Here is a 22490-nt window from a genome sequence, read left to right on the forward strand (position 1 = left end):
GTGAACACTCTGGGGACTGTAGTGAGACCAAAGGGCAGTGTTCTGAAATGAAAATGACTGGCTCCCAGCCGGAAGCGTAAGTGCCTCCTGGAGCATCTGTCCATTTTGATGTGGTAGTATGTATCCTGGAGATCAATTGAGCACATCCAATTGTCTTTCCCGATATAGGGAAATATCGACTGCAGAGTAACCATTCGGAACTTCAATTTCTTTGCATACTTGTTGAGCCTGCTGAGATCTAGGCTTGATCTCCAGTCCTTTGTCTTTTTTGAAACTAAAAAGAATCAAGAGTAAGTTCCGGATCCTACTTGCTCTGCGGGAACTTCTTGGATGACTCTTTTTTGCAGCAACGAGATGACCTCTGATGTTGCACGGTCTAGTTGGATGGGTGGTATGTCTGGTAGAGACCGGTTTGTTGGGGGTTCAGAAACAAAGGGGATCAGCTAACCTCTGGATATTGTGGTGTGTACCCAATGATCTTGTGAGATGGTTAGCCAGGTGCTTTGATACAGCGATAGACCACCCCTGACTGCCTCCAGAGACGGACAGTTGGGTAGCCCCTCAGGGGCAATGGAAGGGACAATCAGAGAAAGTATCTCTGTCTCCCTGATGCTGCGGACCTCCTCTGCTGCGATGGTGGTGTCTTCCATTATATCCTCCCCCTCTGCCTCTAGGGGAGGGTTGACCTTGTGCCTGAGGGAAACCTTTTTGGGATTTACAGAACCACATTTTCCCTCCTGTATTACCCTTGGGATAGGGTCTAGATGGGAGGGAGAAACGGACTCCGATGGTAGATAAGGTTTTCCCTTCCTGCTTGCACCTAGTCAAAGTCTCTTTCACTTGGGATCCAAAAAAAGATGAACCATGAAAGGGGGCGTTAGTGAAGGAAGACTTGAAGGACTCTGTAAAATTACAAAGATGCATCCAATAATGTCTCCTGAGGGATATTCCTGCTGTGGTTGCCCTACTTGCTCCATCTGCCACGTACGATATCAGCCTCATGGAGGAGTTAGCTATGGAAGTAAGGGTGGAGAGCTGCACAGAAACCTTATCCATGTTACCCGGAGCTCGTGAGCCCTGGAAGGTGTCTTCTAACTCTTTCAGGAGATCTCTCTGAAGATGAGTAAAATGAGTAAGGTAATTCAGCGATCTTAGTGTAAATGCCACTGAAGAAAATGTATGCTTCCCCTACCTATCCATCATCCTGGACTCCTTGTTAGGAGGATGGATATTAGAAAATGTCTCGGATAACTCCTTCTTGAATACCACCATAGCATCAACGGAAACTCCCTTACTAAGAAAAGTCTTGTCCTCAGGTGCTGTCATGAACTTATTTGGCCTCCTCGGGATGGGCTCCACTGAATCTGGAGAGGTCCAAGCTTTCCGCGATATGACCCCCAAGAGTTGGTCATAAGGCGGTGTCACTCAAGAGGTTGAATGGCAGGAACCAAAGGCCTCAAGATACACTGATTCATCCTCAGTAGGGTTAGAGGTCTTCCAATCACCCCTCTGTCTAAGGATTTCTAAGATGTCAGAAAAGGAGACATCCTCAGAGGGGGATCTAGGGGACCCTTCTGATTCCTCTGATTCCTCTAAATCAGTGTCTGACGTGACAGACTCAGGTGAGTCAACATGCTTCCTCCTACACAGCCTCTTCCGAGGGAGCTCTCCAGTGGGATAATCTGGGGAGGTCTCACAAGAGGGGGCACCTCCAATGTAGGCTATGTGGGCTTCTGGCTCCCTACGCTGTGGGGGTGGCAGGGGGGAAGAGGTTGCTGCCTGCTGCTGGTGGGACACAGGTTCCAATTGTATGGCTTTAGCAGAGGATAAAGCCTTCTCTATAGCTTCGAAAGCCTTCAACCCTCGCTCCAAAGAAGACCTCCGCTCCGAGGGGATGGATGATCAACTCCTAGCAAGGGGGAAACAGCTCCAAAGCAGAGGTGGGAGCCATGCTGAGTCAAGCCGAGGCACTGAGAGGAAGGGTCAGTTCCGACGAGAACCCAGGGTGACTGCCTCCCTCGGAGTCAACTCGAGAGCGTTGGCTCCCAGATCCTTCGGCCCCAGACTGAGCCATTGAGGATACAGTAATTGGCTCCGAGGAAGCAGTTTGAATCCCCGGAGCCAACGGGTCCACAACAGAAGAACCTGAAGTAATAGGCTCCGAGGGCGAAGCAGTTGGAGGAGGAACAGTGGTCAGTAAGGGGGTCGGCTCCAAAAACTTTGGGTCTGGAGGGGCCAATGATTTTGCCAGTGCTGGATCTGAAAGCAACCTCTTCACCACCCGCTCAATGTCCTCATCTGATAGAGTCCTGGAGGATCTGGTGGAGACAGAAGGAGATCTCCTTTTTTCCAAAATAGAAGATGTCAAGGTGGGAGACACAACCTCAATTTCTGGTAAAATTTTCGGTACTGAAGGTTGCCTCAGCGCCGAGGAGACTGACGGCACCGAAATGGATGAAGCTGAATCAGAGCCACAACTTCTTGGCTCTGACGCTTTGGTCTTTTTAGTCAGCTCCGAAGCTGGAGCCAAAGACTTTCTCTTAGAAGATTTTGGAGCTGCCTGACCAAGTTCCAGCTGTTTCTGGAAGGAACTGGTCATGAGACCCCTAGCAATAAGTTTTCTCTTTCTTTTGTTTAAAACTTTGGTGCTAAATGCATGGCAAAAAGTGCAGGGCTCCTGCAAATGGCCTTCACCAAGGCAGTACAAACAACTGGTGTGACTGTCTGTGAGAGACATTTTCTGTGAACATCTGTCACACTTCTTAAACCCAGAAGGGCAATGATCCTTATGCCCCCATCCTTATCTTTAGACATTCCGACTACCAGGAATAGAGTAGCTAGATAAACAACAAGCAATATAACACTAAATATTAACTACAGATAAAGAAGAAGTGTGGAAGAAAGAAGAATACAACTTTTTTTTTATATATATATATAAACACTCACACACATGGAGGAAAGGCCCTCTAACTTAAACGAGCACTATGGCCCTCTAACCTAAATGGGACGTACAGTCCTATGGGGAGGAATAGGGGTCGGAAACTCTCAAAAAACAGTCACACAAGAGGCAAAGACTATATATATATATATATATATATATATATATATACATATATATATATATATATATATATATATATATATATATATATATATATTAAATAATGGATAGAAAGGTTAGGAAAAAGGACTAAATTTAGCAAATAAAGTTTTACTTAGCCAACGAGCCAGTAAGACACAACCTCAAAGCTTTCGCAGTAAACGAGATCTGGGAAATTGCCGTGAGGCACCATGGGATAGGGGCTAGCCTTGAGCCAGTAAAAGCTCTCAAGCTTTAGTATCGCCAAGTCAGAGACAAATATCATCTCCGAACCCATCCAGCAAGAATTATGGCGAGAAAGGACTACATAACATCATATATTAAGTCCCATTACTGTCTTACAAGAGTATGAAAATGCCTCAAGACCCAACACAATTCAAGGAAATGCTAAGGACATACCTCTCAACCGTACCAAATTACTCAGCATTTACCGGTTTTGAGGTCCAAATAATGGGGTGCCACAAATTCCCGAGTGTCCCCCTTTATTCTTGAATTTCCTGGCTTTTTTTTTTTTTCTGCTGACATCATCACGTGCAGAGGCGTGCATGATGACGTCAGTATCGTGAGCATCCTGCCAGCCTGCCAGAATTGGTTGAGGGCTCCAGGGGTGTGACTAACTGATTAACTGCACTTTATGGACAGTAAAAGTACCGTGCATGCTTCCCCAGTTCTCTAGCTTAGGCTAGGTAAGGAACACTTTCTAGTCAAGTCAAGAGAACAGACCATTACTGTTTTGCTTTGCTGCATTATTTTTTATGAATAGTAAAAATAGTGTGGTGTGTGTGTTTCTAATCTCCAGCTCTCTATGTAAGGAAAACTTCTGTTGCATTTTATTGATGACACCATTCTTCTGTTCTTTCTGGGCATACAATTACATTTTAATTGCATATAGCTGAAGTGTTATGGTCACTGGTTGCACATAGATAGAGCCAGTTATTGCATGTGTGAGGCCATTATAGATGAAGTGTTCTTTCTTTGCTGTCCAGTCAAGAGAATGGGACCGTTAATGTTTTGCATTATTTACTGATGAGACCAGACCGGTACTGTTGTATGTAGTTGACGTGTTCTTTCGTTGCTGCTGCGAGAACGGGCCATTACTGCTACTGTTTCACTTGCATATAGCTGAAGGAAGTGTTCTTTCTTTGCTGCTGCGAGAATGCCAGGCTGTTACTGTTGCACTTGCATATAGCTGAAGTGTTTTTTTTTTGCTGCTTTACTGCTGCATATATGAAGCATTTTATTGATGACACTGACTGTTCTGTTCTTTCTGGGAGCGCAATTACATTTGATATATTTGCTATTCTTTGCACATATTGGAGTCCAGTAAAGCAAAAGAATTTGTAAGACAAGAGTTATTTTACAAAAGATATGAGCAGAAGGTTCATTTGTAATTTTGCAGTCAATGGTCAAGTTTATTGTTAGCATCTCCGAAATATAGAACATCAGAATTATTTCATATTGAGTACTTTTATTTGTTACCTGGATAATGTCAACAAACTCATATTTCTCAGCAGTTTTCCTAATATCAGTTTGATTTTAATTTATATGAATCTGCAGTGTCTTGTTATCCATACATGTTCTTATGAAGTATATTTGAGTGAGTGCACGTTGGGAATACCTCTCTTTGTTAGTAGCAATGTTGTGGCATAAAACTCAAAACTACCTCATAGCACTTGGAAGTTGGAACCCTGGCTTGACTCTTGTTTAATGTGATTTGTTATGTAGTCTGTATAGTTGCTCAAAAGGGGCTGACCTAGTATTTGTTCCCTGTAATGGACTAGCAATAATTCTGCACCTGTTCCTAATTTGTATACATTTCCCATTTCTTTCCAAGGTAGATTCAGGATCCCCTTCCCTGAAATGGCTGAAAATGAATTAAAAAAATGTATCACTCTTTCTGTCTGTCAGGTAACACAACACTAAATATTCATTCTATCTTGCCTTAGGTACTTGGCTGTACTGTCAGGAGGATTTTTTTCATTGCATTCAGCCTTAATTACTGCAGATTGAGATCATTTGTTTTTTGCACTTCTTTTTGCCCTGCCAGAGAAACCTGGCTGAAACTGAAGTTAGTTCTTTACAGAATATACATACTACTATTTTGCATATAGTTGCTTAAAGTATGTACATGTTTAAGTGCATCATACTTCATGTATTTATTACATGCTTAGTCTTGGAAGGTTTCCATTGCAGTAGTTAGGTTTCAGCATTCATTAGCAAAGTGACTCAAACTCTAATGTAAACACACATGAAAAATTATTCAGATGTGTGGAGACATACATGCACTCACAAACTGGTGTCATCAATACTGATATGTATGTTTGCAAAAGTAAACATGTCTTTGGAAAGTGCATGGCAGGCAAACTGAAGAACAGACAACCAAAATATGGCCCCAGAGTCCCCCTGCAGCCATTCCAATGTCAGTTCTTGCCTCTTGTACCTACTGAATGTGAGTTTCAAGGGCAGAGAAGTTTTAATGCTCTTTTCATTGTGAGACTGTATTGCTTTATTTAGCAGATGTCTATTAGAGTTTGTGCTATAAAATGTGAAATAAAAGTTTTAACTGAAATCCACATAATCATTGTAGAAGTAAATAATTATGCACATTGCAGTGTTAATGGTAAATGGGGTGAAATAGCCAAGTAATTGAGACATTGGAATGGCTGCAGGGGGACTCTGAGGCTATATTTTGGTCGTCTGTTCTTCAGTTTGCATTTGAAACTTGTTATTCCACAATTCCATTGGAGTGGGCGGGGTTACATAATTATAAATGCAAATGTGTTAATCAGTGTACAGATCTGTACCTATTTTTCATGGCCCTTTGTCCAGATTTTTGATGTTTCCAGGTTGAAAGGCATAGCTAAGGATCTGGTATAAAACGGCATGCTCAACTTGTTAGCCAAAAGTTTTGGTGAAGTCTACAAATACAATTGGTCATATCCCATGTTTACGTGTAAATACTTACATGGACAAAAATAAAAAGCAACTATAGTGGTCTGGTCTGGTTGAAGGCTTCCTGTTTGCTGTCCGATTTTAAACATGCCTGATTGTAGGTGTTTTGCTGCCTGACTGAGATCAAACTTCCATGCAATATCATGCTTTGAAATATTTTTCAGTTTTACATCCTGCAAAATATAAGTTAAAATGAATACAGAAGAGTATTAAAAGCAGTAGAGACAAAATGCGTATGTTATATAAATACAACTATTATTTTGCTTAAGTGTTACAGTGATTGTTTTTCTAAACACATACAGTACTGCCCCTTTCATTCCTTCATTCTTTCTTCCTTCTCCTTATTCTGTACTTCTTTATTTTTCATGCATATTAGCATCACTCATATCAACTTACAAAATTATATAGACATAAAAAACAAATACCTACAAGTAATGTTGCAAAAGAACACAGTGAAGAATAATCTGAAATGCCACTTGGTGTAGATATGAGCTAGAAGAAGTAACCTCTGGAGTGGAGTTCACATAACAGGCGATTCAGGCTGAGTTAGAGCCTCACCTGCTACAATGTCAGTGGGAGTTAGTTGTGCAGACAGAAAGAGGGTATAACAGCTACTAGCAAATTGTTTTGCTATCTGGGCTGGCACATGTCTGTTTTACGTTGAGGTGATACCAAGGCAGAGAGCAAATGAGCAGTGAAGACAGATATTGACAATAGATATGAATTATGAAGGACATGAACACAAGCACACTGGCATTCACTACATGCCATGTATTGGGTAGAGTACTAACAGGTAGACCCAGCTCCAGTGCCATAGAGGGATAAAGCACTGACTACAGTCCAGGCAAACAAGAGTTCAATTAACAGCTCAAATGCTTGATGGAACTGATAGTGAAGGGTGTGTATATCCATCCTTGAGGGGAGGGGAGGACAGGCTACATACTGCCAAAATATCATGGAGGAGGGCTGGCATTACATAGTCTGGAGGCAGACCTTTGACTTGCCAAGTGACTCTCGTGTAGTAGCCTTCAACAGCAAGTGTATAAGACACTGCATCTGCAAGGGGAGTTCATTTTGCGCCCCTGCAGTGAGGCAAACAGCATCCTCTCCTGCCCACATGGTTGGTTTAAGCCATGCAAATGTCTTCATAGTCAAAGTTCTAATGAAAATACAAGTGACCCTAATGTTTTCCTGAATAATAGGCTCTCCAGACATCTCTCACCTCCATGGTTTTGGGCACTCCTCACTAAAGCAAAACAAAAGGACTTCAGTCCACCTGGAAAAAGCTTGATGGTCAGCAGATGTGGAGGAAAAAATGCACAGAAAAAAAAGATTACTGATGGATAGAGTGTTACTAAAAAGTTGCTAAAAAATTCAGCCACCTACAGCATGATGATACTTGTGACCTGCCATTCAGCTCATATATCCTAATTAGAATAAATTAGCATAAAGGATTATAGGATACACCAAAATGAAACACCTGGGATTGCGGTGGCCTGAACAAAACTATGGAAAAATAAATGATGAGAAAAAATAGAGTTACAACAACCATTATTTACAGCAGTGTACTATAACAAACTTAACTGAAAACAGAAAAAACATTGTGTGTGGGGACTAAAACTATCCCAATGTCCCATCAGAGTCTTGTGAAGCAGAAGTACTGAGCTCACTTCCTTAATTCTACATTATTTTCCCCAATTCTCATGATTTACTAATAGTAATCGATTCTACTATCATTATTTAGGGACTGACACAACTGCATAGCAAAACAGCAGTGCTAGATTATGCAAGGCATTTGAAGCAGCAATTATTGTGGCAGGTATACCTCAGCTCTGAAAATTCTTTCTTACTATCATTTTGTAAACTTTGTAAACAACATACACATACTTGTGAACTGTAAGGAATCAACCACAAATAAATAATGAATCATTTCTCATTTATAGTATTATTTTTGTGTTATGGGGTATCCACTTTACTGCCATCTCCAATTATGTCACACGGCTGCTGCATATTCAAAAAGAACGGTTATACAAAATGATATAACTATGTAGGCCTTCTATAATTTGGAGGACCAACACAATCTAAGCCTGAAGTAAATCTGCAATAATAAGGTATATCTCAAAATTAAAAATTACAACCTATAATGCCTGTAGCTAAGGTACTCTGGTAAACTACTCTGTTGTACCAAATAAAAAGAAAGATATTTTTATAACTATATAGATATCTATTTTGTCTATCTTCATATGAAACTCATGTGCATGTGTGTCTATATCTCTTTCTCTCTCTCTCTATATATATATATATATATGTATATATATATATATATATATATATATATATATATATATATATATATATATATGTGTGTGTGTGTGTGTGTATGTATACATATATATGTATATAGATTCAGTTCAGAATATAGAATCCCCAAATCTTGAAACCCAAAATATCAAGTCCAAAATCTTGAAATTTCAAAACACTGAAAACTCAAAACATTGAATCTCATAATACTGAAAACACACAAGATATCAATACTGACTATATTCTAGCACAAGTACATACAGAAGCAATTCAAAGACAAACCATATGACTTTTCTCAAAGTGTAAACCTGCACCCCCTATGTGGGGGGCAAGCCCCCCCACACCCCCTGCTACTTAAACATATTAACTCTGAGATTGCACTTAGTGTAGTGAACTGCAATCTTGGAGTTGGTATATATATATATATATATATATATATATATATATATATATATATATATATATAAGTAGCAGGGTGTGTGGGGGGCACAGCCCCCCAGATGTGGGAGTGCAGGGTGGCTTACTCCCCTGCTTATTGTTGAAGGGTAATATGTCTCTGTATGTACTTGTGCTGGGATATAGTCAGTGTTGCTATCTTGTGTGTTTTCAATATTATGACATTCAGTGTTTTGCGTTTTCAGTGTTTTGAAATTTCAAGATTTTGGTCTCGATGTTTTGGTTTCAAGATTTTGGGATTCTATATTCTGAAGTGAATCCATACATACACACACACATTTTAAATATATATATATATATATATATATATATATATATATATATACATATATAAACATGGTTAATGTTGTGTTTTATTTTTTTTGAGGGGGGGGTTATTTGCATTTTGCAAAAGTGCATTTTCGTGAAAATATACTACAGCAAAAAAGAGTTTATCTGTTTAAGTTTCATTGAAATGTAATTTCAATGGGTCAAAGTAGACCTATATATATATATATATATATATATATATATATATATATTTTTTTTTTTTATGCAGGTGGGAAATTACCCTGGCATCCCCTATGTGGGGGGTCTGCACCACCATCTCCTGCTAATTACACATACTAATTCCAAGACTGCACTACAGTGGGGAAAAAGTCACTTCCCTTATCCCTGCTGTACCGTGATCTCACACTGCAGGTATCCAATTTCTACCTATACTCTGACATTTCTGACACTGATATTTAGGTCCTGGTGTTATCACTCTCTATGCTTATGTACACTGAGATATTGTCACGTACCCATCAATACATAGTGCATTTGGCAGAGTGTGTTACTGCAGGATCTTATGCTGCAAAATAAAAGATTTTCCTGGTATTCAGAAAGGCTTGTCATGACACAGAAGCCTTAATCAGGAAGGTTTTCTCATTGCAGCACTCCTTTTTAATTCAGAGACTGTTCTCTCAGTACATTTGTCCCCTGTTGATGGCCATAGTACAGATAGCAGTCTCAATGGGGAAGCTACGATGTGGCATTTTGAGGAAGTGGTTAATGTTAATTAATGATTAACTTTCCCCCAAAAATAACCACAATTTGGACTAACTTGGCAGTGAGTCATGCTGCTGAATTATTTTTTCTCTAGAAGGAAAAATGAATGCCATCTTTGACTCTCACCCATTCACTCCTATGGGAGTGGCTGCTGTAAGTGTAGCAGAAGTGTGTGCGTGTCTGTGTGCAAGTGTATGCATGCATATATGTGTGTGTGTGTGTGTGTGTGTGTGTGTGTGTGTGTGTGTATTTGCATACACGCATGAATGTGGATTCATATGTATGTCTGAATTATCACAGTATGAGAGGTAGGTAGGGGATGCCAACTCTGTATATGAGTTTGAACATGTTCCACAATGGGTGGATGTTTCCATAAGTGTGTAGGGGCTTTTTTGTGGATGTTTGGACACATGTATCCATGGGTGTCTGGCTGTGTATAGGTGTACAGGGGAGGTACCTATGCTACCATGATGCATGGGCTAGAATGGAAAACACTAGCGTGGTCAGGCCTGATAACAGATATTCTTTCTGTTGCACCAACTGACCAATGCACATGGGATAACAGAATGTTTGTGAATGCTATGGTTTACATAGAAAAGCTGAAGGAACACATATATTTTGCTGTCAATGAAAACCAGAAAGAAGATAGTTATTGAAAAGCAATAATGGACTTGATATGAGAGCTTGTACAGAGGTCTAACAGAAATGGCACTGTGTTACTTCTTTAGCTTTATATCTTTTTTTGAAGAGTGTCTACAGGACTGTTTTTTTTGTTTGCACATTAATAAAACTACCTTTGGTTTACAAACTAATGAACTGTGCTGCATTTCTGTGCACCACACTGATGAAGAACGCAGAAATATTTTGACATCTTTTTATGCCAAAAATGTCCTGAGGTGGAATTTTTCACTGTTTGCATAAAATACATCTGAATACATTTTCCCACCTGAAGAGACTGCTCCTATGGTAGAGTACATGCTGTGAGCAAAACTGTTTGAGCAAATTTACCCAACCAGAAAGGAAAGCAGCCCTGTGATGTCATACATAATATGTGGAGTGCACATTTTTCTCCAAAGTAACAACCACCAATGAGCAACTGCTCCAAATTACTGTGGCTTCTGCTGCTGGAGCTGAGGGAATGATGTCAGTCGCTAAAGTCATGGCAATGTCAAAGGCAGTTCCACCAGTGAAACAAACAACCAGAGAGGAAGACCATCAGACATCCTTGTAGCTTTAGAGCAGTACACACCACCGGAAGGCTAGGGCCAGAGTGACTTGGTTAGAATCCAATTGTTTTTTTCAGTTGATTGGGAAGCCTTTAAAAGCCATCATGGACATGGAAGCAACTGGACTACAAAAGGAACTTTTAGCTTGTGATCGACTTATCTCTGAGATGCAAGAGCAAAAGTTTCATAGCAAGACATATTGACCTAGAAAAGTATATAAAATAATTATTATGTGATTTAAAACATACATTTAATCATGGTTAGATCCTGTCTACTAAATGTAAACTGACACAAATCTTGGCCAGTCAGAAATTCAAAAGGGCATTCTTTCCTACTTTAAGAAAGTATTTGTTTTAAACTTCCATTATGACACTGATAATGTTGTTGCAATAGCAGAAGATAGATAGGCGATGAAACTAAGTTTAAAATTGACCAGTCTAAACCTATGGTAAACCATGTGACAAATTCTACTAATAAACAGAAAGTATCAACTGTAAGCATACTCTGTTTTAAATGTGAAAGAAGAGATCAGAAGCTATACTTTATACTAATAAAGATAACTCCTATTATGTACTGTACCCACAGACATTTATGTTACTAAAGATGTTATGTCAATTGGAATGTGATGAATTATCTACAGAAAGAGTACAGTCAGCCTTTTGTTATTGTACTACAGCAAAAGTTAATTAAGTTGAACATCCTAAGTATTGGCAGGAAATGGTGTGGAATACTAGATTTTAACAGTATGGTCACACTTATAAAATCACAGTATGTGTGTAAAATGAAGGACGATTACTGAAAACAAGTTGAAATAGTCTGTATTCACAGAGATAAAAAAAAGAAGTTATGTTCTTACCATAACGTTCCATGTGAGTTGTTCATCTCGCCTTTGTTCTTACACACGGGTTCGGAGCCGATCCCTCGGCTCCGAGTTGGCCACATTCCAAGCTCTGCGTCTAAGAGAAGCTCAAGGCACAGTTCCTATCCCATGATCCCCTGCTGCTAACCCTCAGATATAGTTTGCAAAGAAACCAGACAACAAAATATACCTGCCTACACATGCATATGCACCAAAATTACCTATACACGTATATACCTAAAAGGTAATGATAGATACAGGCATATATGTTATACCTGACTGACTACGCATGCATACATAGGCACAGGCAGTCACAGAGAACCATGAGAAAGACAACCAGCCATGAGTCGTACCTGTTCCTCCAGAACACGGAAGGGGAAGGAGGGCGGGAGTGTAAGAACAAAGGCGAGATGAACAACTCACATGGAACATTATGGTAAGAACATAACTTCTTTATGTGAAGTTGTTCGATCTCGCCATTTGTTCTTACACACGGGTAGCGTCCCCAGCACCCTAAACCCCGGGTGGCTCATGGGAGAACATTCCTGAGAACAGTGGAATCAAAGGAAGCCCTGTCCCTGGAGGCCCTGTCCACTTTGTAATGAGTAATAAAGGTATGAGGTTTGGCCCAGGTAGCCGCAGCACAAATGGTATCTATAGGTAAATGAGCCGCATGTGCCAGAGAAGTAGAAACAGCCCTAGTCGAATGAGCTTTAACTTTGAGGGGAGTAGGCTGATTTGAAGATGAATAAACAAAGTTTATGCAGTCTGAAAGCCATTTGGATAGCGTGACTTTTGTAACTGCAAGTCCTTTCTTACTATCTGCATGAGACACAAATAGCTGGTCTGATTTTCTGAACTCTTTTGTTCTGTCCAGGTAAAATCTCAGTTGTCTATGTACGTCTAGTTTGTGAAGCATGTATTCCATCTTATTGGTATGGTTCCTGAAAAAGGTGAGAAGTTCTATGGACTGATTAAGATTCGATTCTGAGCAGACTTGGTAGAAAGGATAGATTAGTACGTAAGGTGACCCTGTCTGGATGAAATATCAGATATGGTGGTCTCATTGACAGTGCCTGTAGCTCCGAAACTCTGCGGGCCGAAGTGATTGCCACCAGAAATAGGGTTTTCCAAGAAAGATATTTCAGCGGGCATGACGAAGCTGGCTCAAATGGCGATAGCATGAGTTGGGATAGCATCAGGTTTAAATTCCAAGGAAAAACTGGGCTCCGAATAGGTGGTCTGAGATGATAAGTTCCCTTCATGAAAGCCCTACAAAGTCTGTGCAACATAATTGTAGCGCCTCCTTCACCCACATGAAAATTAGATATGGCAGCCAGCTGTACCCTTATGGTGGATGTTGAAACCCCCTGGTGAAAGAGAGTAGATAGAAATTCTAGAATCTTGTGAATAGGAGCAACCAAGGGATCTAAACCTTGTTTGGAGGCCCAACACGCAAAACATTTCCACTTGCTTTTATACAATTTTCTAGTGGAGGATTTGTGGGAAGAAATCAGAATATAAACTGAAATTAAACCAAAAGGCAAAGAAAACTTGTAAATTAAAAACCAGGAACCTTGACTGGATCACGAACTCCTTTAATACACTCAAAAGACGAACTCCTTTAAACATTTAACAGAATTTTAACAGACATAAATATCAACTTAGCTCTTTCACCCAGTGTGCATCATGGGTTTCTTCAGATTCTGAAGAAACCCATGATGCACACTGGGTGAAAGCGCTAAGTTGATATTTATGTCTGTTAAAATTCTGTTAAATGTTTAAAGGAGTCTGTCTTTTGAGTGTATTAAAGGAGTTCGTGATCCAGTCAAGGTTCCTGGTTTTTAATTTACAAGAAATCAGAATATGTTGTACTGCTGGAGACAAAAGATCTGACCTGGCTAAGCTGGGAAGCGGAGCAGCCATGCTGTCAATTTGAGGGACGAGAGAGAGGGGTGAAGAACTCCTGACGAGTGGGTCAGCAGGTCTGGCACTGGATCCAGAGTCCAAGTTTCCTCTATTTGGTGAGCTTGGAGGAAGGGGAACCAGATTTGTCGAGGCCAGAATGGTGCTGATCATCCTTTCCAGACCTTTGGCTTTCTGTAGAAATTTTGGGATTAGTGGAACAGGAGGGAAGGCATATAGGAGACCCGGGGGCCAATCGTGTACAAGTGTGTCCCTGGGGGCTCCCCCTGGAGGGGGAAGTAGGGTGAAATAGCTTCTGCATTTGGCATTCAAGGGGGATGCAAAAAGGTTGCAGCAAGGCTGGCCCCATCTGTGGAAAATCCTTTCCGCTACTTGATTTTTGAGGGACCACTTGTGAGGCAGCAGGATGGCTCTGCTCAACCTGTCCGCTATTACACTGGACGTCCCCGGGATGTGCGTTGCTATGAGAAAGCGTCCAGTGGACACAGCCCATTGCCAGATCCTCAGGGCCTCTCTGCATAAGGGGTAAGACCTGGTTCCTCCTTGCTTGTTTATGTACCAGACCACTGACATATTGTCTGTCTGAATTGCAACTGTTCCCTGAGGTAAGTAGTCGTGAAAGTGTTGCAATGCTAGGAACACTGCTCTTAACTCTAGCACATTGATGTGCAGTTTGTACTCCATTTCCGACCACTCGCCTTGAACTGTTCTCCCCTGAAAAAGTCCACCCCACCCTATCAGGGAAGCGTCCGTGGTCACTGTGGCTATGGGGGGAGGAAGAACAAACGGGAGGCCTATCGTAAGTTCGTGACTGTTCATCCACCATTGAAGATCCCGTTGGCAAGAATCTGTGAGTAGGATGTTGTGTGGCAATGGTAGCTGTTGGTAAGACCACTGTGCGAAGAGTAGCCACTGGAGGATCCTCATGTGCATTCTCCCTAGGGGGACCGCGACAAGGGCTGCTGCCATCATGCCTAAAACTTTCAAGACCTGTGTAGCTGGGACTCTTCTGTTTTCTAGGAGAATAGAAATCTGTTCTCTCAGGGCTGAGACTCTTGACTGAGGAAGTCTGATCAGGGATAAGGTAGTGTCTAATTCCGCTCCTATGAAAGATATATGCTGTGAGGGCGATAAGACAGATTTTTCAAAGTTCAGAGTTATGCCTAAATGGGAACAGAGATTGATTGTATAGTCCCTGGCTTGCAATAGGTGACACCTGGTGGTGGCGGTTAGGAGCCAGTCGTCTAAGTATGGAAACACCTGGAATCCTAGTCGCCTCAGGTGGGACGCCACTACTGCCATGCACTTGGTGAACACCCTGGGGGCTGAGGTGAGGCCAAAGGGCAGAGCTCGAAACTGAAAATGACTGGCTCCCAGCCGGAAGTGCAGGTGATCTCTGAATGGCCTGGCCATTTTTATGTCGTAGTACGCATCCTTGAGATCTATACAGCACAACCAATCATTCGTTTGAAGAAACGGAAGGATCGATTGTAGCGTGACCATCTGGAATTTTTCCTTCTTCACGAAGGTACTGAGTTTGCTGAGGTCCAGTATTGGCCTCCAGTCCCCTGTTTTCTTTGGAACTAAAAAGAACCTTGAGTAAGTTCCAGATCCCATTTGGTCCGCCGGGACTGGCTGGGTGACTCTTTTTTTCTAACAGCCTTTGTATTTCTGTGGCTGCCTGATCCTTCAGATTGGGTGGGACATCTGGGAACCTTTTTTGGATGGGAGGATTGTTTAAGAAAGGGATGTTGTATCCTCTGGTTATTATGCTTTTTACCCAGGAATCTGAAGTGAGTTTTAGCCAGGCCTCTGGGTATAAAGCCAAGCGACCCCCGACTGTCTCCAGAGCAGGACAGCTGGGCCTCCACTCAGGAGTGCTGGAAGGGCTTACCAGGGACGCTATCCCTGTCACCCTGGTTCTGCGGACCCCCTCTGCCACCTGGGCGGCGTCTTCCATTCCTTCCCCCTCCTCTGCCTCTGGAGGGGGTTTCACTAGGTGTGGATTGGAAAGCTCCTTGAGTCTTCCGGAACCACATTTTTCCACCTCTTTGCCCTTTGGGGTATGGTCTAGAAGGGGCGGAAAAATGGACCCCTATGGCAGACAGGGTCTTTCCTTCTTGCTCACACCTATTGAGCGTCTCCTTCACTTTGGGCCCAAACAAGGAGGAGCCATCAAAAGGGGCATTAGTAAAGGAAGACTTAAAGGCTTATGCAAAGGAGCATAGGCGCATCCAGGATTGACTCCTCAGAGCGATCGCTGAAGCTGCAGCCCTACACGATCCTTCGGCTGCATATGAAATGAGCCGCATGGATGAGTTAATGATAGAATTTAGGGTATTGAGCTGTGCTGTCACCTTGTCTGAGACAGCAGCATCTGTGGTACTCTGTAGAGTATCTCCCAATTCTTTGAGGAGATCTCTCTGAAGACGGGTAAAATGAGTGAGGTAGTTCAGCGATCGCATGGAAAAAGTCACTGAACTAAAAATGCGCTTCCCGTACCTGTCCATCGTCCTGGAGTCTTTGTTAGGAGGATGAACAGAGGAAGATGTTTCAGACATATCTTTCTTGGTGGCCGCCGCCACCACCATAGCGTCAACTGGGATTCCCTTGGTGAGGTACGCCTTATCCTGGGGGGCAGTGATGTACTTATTGGGCCTCCGAGGGACTGGTTCCAATGTGTCAGGGGACTCCCTCGCCCTTCGAGCTATTAAATCCATTAACTCGTCGAAGGGTGGAGTTACCCAGGAGGTGGAGGGTTGAGCCCCAAAAGCCTTCAGTAACACTGACTCGTCCTCAGTAGGGGCAAGGGACTGCCAGTCACTCCTCTGTTTGAGAATTTCAAGGATGTCGGCGAACGAGACATCCTCCGAGGAGGACTGTGGAGACCCCTCTGACTCATCCAAGTCGGTATCCAATGTCAACGATTCCTGTGAGGAATCAATGTGCCTCCTCTTGCACAACCTCTTCCTCGGGACATCATCAGAGGGAACATCTGGTGAAGCTTCCGAGTAGCAGGGTTCACCCTCTGGGGTTGACTGAGGCTTTGGGTCTCTACGCTTGGTGGGAACCAGTGGTGCAGAGACAGAACATGGACCTTTCGGGGAGGGAGAAGAAGAATCTGATGATGTGAAAGTCCTACCAGACAAGACCTTCCTCATGGCTTCGAAGGCACTGGAGCCCCGGGCCAAGGGTCCCACCAGTTCCAAAGAAGACGGTAGTCTCCCCGGGCCCGGAACCATGGGCTCCGATCCAGAGGACGGAGCCAAACTAATCTGTGCTGAGGCACCGAGGGGAAGAGTCAGAACCAAAACTTCAGTTCGACTCTCCACCCCAGAACCGAGGAGAGATTGTCGGCTCCGAGACCCCTCGATGGGTACCGAGGGTGTCGAAGTCAGTGGAGCCGAAAGCACTAAAGAAGGCTTCAGCCCCAGGGGATCAATGATCATCAGATCCTCGACGGGTCTCGAAGGAGGATCAACAGATGGGACAGGAAGGGCCTCAAGCTTCGAAACCAACTGGGATGAAACCGCAATCAGTTTGGATAAGGCCGTGTTCTCCATCAGTTTCTGCACCACTCGATCCACATTGGTGTCAGACAGTCTGGAGGAACGGGTCGAAGGGGCCAAAGAGGTCACCGAGTGAAGGATCGATGAAGGGAGTACCTCTGACACTGGCTCCAAGACCTGGACCTCGACTCGAGGCAGCATCTCGGTGCTCGGCTCCAAGGTCTGTGGAGCTAGCAACCGAATCTTAGAAGAGGTACTCAGAGCCGATGACCTGGGCTCCAATACCTTCGAAGACTTTGACCCCTTCGAAGACTTCGATGACTGGTCTGCCTTTTCCAAAGCCTCCTGAAACTCCGGCTTCAGGAGACCTCTCTCAACCAGTTTCCTGCTTCTCTCCATCATCACTCTGCCACTAAATGAGTGGCAGATGGAGCAATCCTCCTGAAGATAGAGAGGGCCCAGAGAGTAAACGCAGGAAACATGGTTATCAGTTATGGAATTTTCTGTCCACACTGGCAACGTTTAAAGCCAGACTTGGCTTTTTCCGACATTTTTAAGCCCAAAATAGCAAATACAACTATATGTATAAAGTATACAAAAACGACCACTATCACACACTATAATAACTTTTAGTTAACTGGTGAAAAGAAAAGGAATTACCAGTAAAAAATTCTGACAGAGCCCTGACAGAAAAAAAGGAAAAATGGCCTAAGGCCTAGGAGCAGCCACTCCCACAACAATCTAACACTAATTTAAAACAAGACTCACACCAACACTACACTAATACTAGTACTATGTAATCCTAATAATAAAACTCAACAATTCTAACTATTTTAGTAAGATATATATATTTATATAGATATGAAAAAATATGAAACATACTGGCCCGAGCTCTCACTCGACGAGACCTGTTGCAGTGGCAAATTAGATCTGAGGGTTAGCAGCAGGGGATCATGGGATAGGGACTGTACCTCGAGCTTCTCTTAGATGCAGAGCTTGGAATGTGGCCGACTTGGAGCTGAGGGATCAGCTCCAAACACATGTGTAAGAACAAACGGCGAGATCGAACAACTTCACATGCAGTATTCTGTTATTCAACAGAAAATACAAACTATGTTTGGAAAGATACAGCCTCCTTTTATGTAGTTCCAAATTTAACAACAATATGATAATAGAGCAAGCCTTTCTGCACTTCAGAGATATGTGGAGGTAATGGAAAGAAGGTATACCTTTTGAAAGACCAACTTACCAGTGTGGGGAAGGAAACTAGCAAGTGAATAAGACAATAAATACACCGCTACCTAATTTGGAAAGGGGGAGCAATCACCTGACATAATCATGAGATTATACAAGTTCACAAAGATCAAAGAACATGTTATAAAGCCCCAAAATACTAAAAGTTTACTAAGATAACAGGAGAAGGAGCCTCTCTCTATATGCATTATTCACAGAAATATTGATCAAGCTCTAGGGCTGATAAAATAAATATTTCAAATAAGCACAAGCATTTGCCAAAAATAATTACTATACACTATAGTAGTTTTGGATCATGTCCTTTATCATTTTCAGGTTCTTAAGCCCTTCACTTCAGTTCCCTGTCTAGTAAAGAGTTTTGAGAAATAGTGTAAGCTAATATTGTACACAAATAGCAAAGATTAGTAATACGAGTCGGTCACCAGTTCAGGAATGGGAAGAGATAAAAAAAAGAAAGTGATACAAGAATGATGAACTATATGACAATTTTCTGGTAAAAACTAAAGATTAGTAGGACTATAGAGTAGGTTTACTGTACATGGTATAACAGTACAAAGTGCAATGAGGATCAGAGGGCAACAGACAAGTGGGATACTCTGACTGTTTTAATAGAACATGGTGGTTTAGGATTACCTAATGTGTCTGGATATTATACAGCTACACAGCCAAGACTCGTATACATAACACAAGCATAAGGTAATAATTAAAAGTAGAACGGGATGATGAAGAAGTGAGTGTGTGCATGAAATAAATAAGATGAGAGCGGGATTTTGGATTCAGATCTTTAAGGAGAATAGTAACCACCATACAGAACATTATATTCATAAAGTTGCAGAAAGCATTCTATGAACTAATCCAAGATATGAATGTGGAAAGGAGATTTTGTCAACAGGGATAACTGTAAGAAGGGGTTCAGAAAACAGGGATGATGGGCCTGGAATTTACTGGAGAAAACTGGCAAAGGAACCAAGGTACTGAGAGCAAATAACTAGAGAAGTAAAGGTAACAGAGTAGGATGGAGCCAAGAAGAAGTTTGGACTGCAGGTTAGAGAGACTGCCTTATATATCAGGGATTGCTATCAGAGTATAGGCAAAGAGAAAGGGACAGGGGAATCCTAAGTGAAAGACCTGCTCTGATGAGTTTTTAGTGGAATCTGGAACAGAAGCTGCAGTGCAAAATGGGATAATTAGTAGGGGATACAAAATACTGCATGATAACTATAAGAATATATCTGAGGAGGCTGGTTAGAAAAGATTGGGAAGAGAGACTAGAGAACTAGTTTTCAAGGAAATCATGGGAGGTTTAGGATTTTTTTTGCTTGTGTTTGCATATGTATTTTTATACCCTAAGCAGACCTCAAAGAATTTTTGCTCAGAAAGGCAGCAAATGTCAGAGAAGGGAGTGGTAACTGGGAACATGTTCTTTGGGAGTGTAATGAGGTGCAGACTTTAAAAAAATATACAGAGTACTCTATCAGAAAATCTGGGGAAACAAATGGTTTTAACTAAGGAAATTATTCTTTTAAGATGAATCACAGGATCTGAATTGCCTAAACATAGTAAGGTTTTATTAAGTTTAATTCTGTTACTAAAAAATGGAAATAAAAATCTAAACCAAGTGTATGTGAAGTATTGCATATTGTATAAAAGATAAATGAACTGGAAGAATGATCTTTAAGAAAGAGAAGGAGCAAACTACATATAAATAAATGGAATTTGCCGGACCAATACATACAAAAAAAAATGTTCAGAAGGACCGGTGAAGTTTAAAGGAAGGCAGGAATAGAGTAATTTATGTAATGCTGAACTGAAAGACAGTTGTTATAAAGAAAGAAAACATGATAGATAATGTGTGTAAATGGAAAGTACATTTGCGTACACTTACCATGAATGTAGATGTTCGAATGTATTCACTGTTCCAGTCATGACTGCAACAGTGAAACACAAAGAACATCAAATGATGATATGGTTTGATTTCTTTCCTATCTATATACGTGTGTCTATCTTTAAGTAATATTTTAATAAAAGTGTATAAAACAGTTCAGAGTTCAATGGTGAGATTAAATGGGAATAAATGATATGCTTTATAATAAATATAACTTCTTAAAAGAAGTCACTCAAACCACTTTCCTTTTCATGTCTTCTAAATACCAGAAGGCATTGGCAGTGCGCTTGCAGTAGCAAATATTATAAAGAATCACAGCAGGGTTGTGGCCATGGTAGGAAACCTTTTAAGAGAGATCCAATGGCTTTAGCAAAGATTTTGAGACATTTTTCTTAGAGGTGGGGGAGAAAAAAAATACTATTATTTGTGGGAAACTGGAACGATGTAAGTAATGAACATCCAACCAGCAGTGATGCATTGTGTTGCACATAAAAGAGAAACATGGAAAAGATGTGGATAGTGTGAAGCTTTCAGTTTTGGGTACTATAAGGTGCCCTAGGGGAGGAGATACATATTCCTTACTTAGATTAAAAAATAAAGTTTATTTTAAAATTTAACACATGCCCCAAATGGTTTTAACAATGAAACTGGCATATTTATTATGAATGTTTTCTTGGCATCAGTAAAGTCTCTTTTTGGGGGGTTATTTTGCTCAGTTTACATTAAGAATTAATCAATTTTGTCTTATTATTGTTTTGGATTAAGTTAATTTTAGAAATGATTAACTGTTAGAGTGCGTGGATGTTTATTTATATAATCCACTCAGTTAAAAAAGGGGAAGCCACTTCTAGTAGTAGACCCGTAATGAGCGGTGTAAACCAAGGATTGGTCTTGGGGATTCTACTGTTTGGGATACACTTTTCTGAGGTACAAGCCAAAACCAGTGGTCTGTGGCTGATCAAGTTTGCAGATGACTACAAGCGGGGCACTGTATTAAACTTCCTTAGTGATGTGAACATCCTCCAAGAGGGCCTTACCCAAACTAATGACTTGTGCCAAATGCATGGTCTCAAAATGAATGCCAAGAAATGCATCATTATCCTCTTTGGGGAAAATGGCAACCCCACTAATTATCACATTAATAACAACATACTAAGCACGCAATCAGTCATGAGAGACTTGGGGACCTAGGTTGATAGCAACCTGACTTTTGACCACCACATTACCTCCATTGTACGGAAGGCTTTCTACATAGCTCACCTCATAAATAAGTGTATTTCATCCAGGAATAAGGAGGTCATAACATCCATGTACTCCTCCCTTATCAGCCCTATTATCGAGTACAATCCTGCCTTTGGCATGTACCTTACCAAGCACATGCAGCAGCTGGAGAGACCACAGAGGTTCCTGACCAGGAAAATCCAAGGTCTCAAACACCTGTCCTATACAGATAGGCTAAAAGCCCTGTCTCTCGACTCAGTCTCGTACAGACTGCTCAGAAGTGACCTGTGTCTGGCACAGAACACCATCGCACACCCAACCTTGATGGACATGCCGCTTATCCATAAGTCAAACTCCACTAGCGCAACCTGCATGCAAGGCCTTAATCTGGTCTGGGACATTAATAGAACTTGCTGGAAGGATAGATACATTTGTGTCCCAAAGACTCCCCATCTGTGGAATAGACTCCCTCTCCATGTCAAGCAGTGTACCTCTCTAGCCCTTTTAAAAGGGAAACTGGATGACTGGATGGGAAACAGAAAACACTCCTGGGATCCCACCTGTGTCCCTGATGGACAAGGGAAACAGGTGCTGACTTTGAGGGAACATGGGTGAAATTCTTGGCTAGGCTTATAAGGTCCTCTGGGCCAGTATCATCCTATGAACCTATGAAGATATATGGTGGTTGTTGATATTTGAAAATGTTTATTCTTAACTAACACTTTCACAATATGTTTAATATGGTATAATTATTTAAACTGCAGATGTGTTG

The 22490-nt window shown here is 41.6% G+C and overlaps 1 protein-coding gene across 1 annotated transcript in view; it reads right to left on the reverse strand.

The window, feature by feature from the left end:
* The window catches only part of CFAP47 (cilia and flagella associated protein 47), a 7413452-nt gene that overhangs the window by 4904174 nt on the left and 2486788 nt on the right, over positions 1-22490 (reverse strand). The window contains exon 23 of the mRNA XM_044071840.1: positions 6066-6225. Within this exon, the coding sequence (XP_043927775.1) occupies positions 6066-6225 (160 nt within the window). The remainder of the gene's footprint in view (positions 1-6065; positions 6226-22490) is intronic.

The sequence above is a fragment of the Protopterus annectens genome, chromosome 5.part0, assembly GCF_019279795.1.
Source record: "Protopterus annectens isolate FY-2018-M chromosome 5.part0, PAN1.0, whole genome shotgun sequence".
NCBI classification, from domain to species: Eukaryota; Metazoa; Chordata; order Ceratodontiformes; family Protopteridae; genus Protopterus; species Protopterus annectens.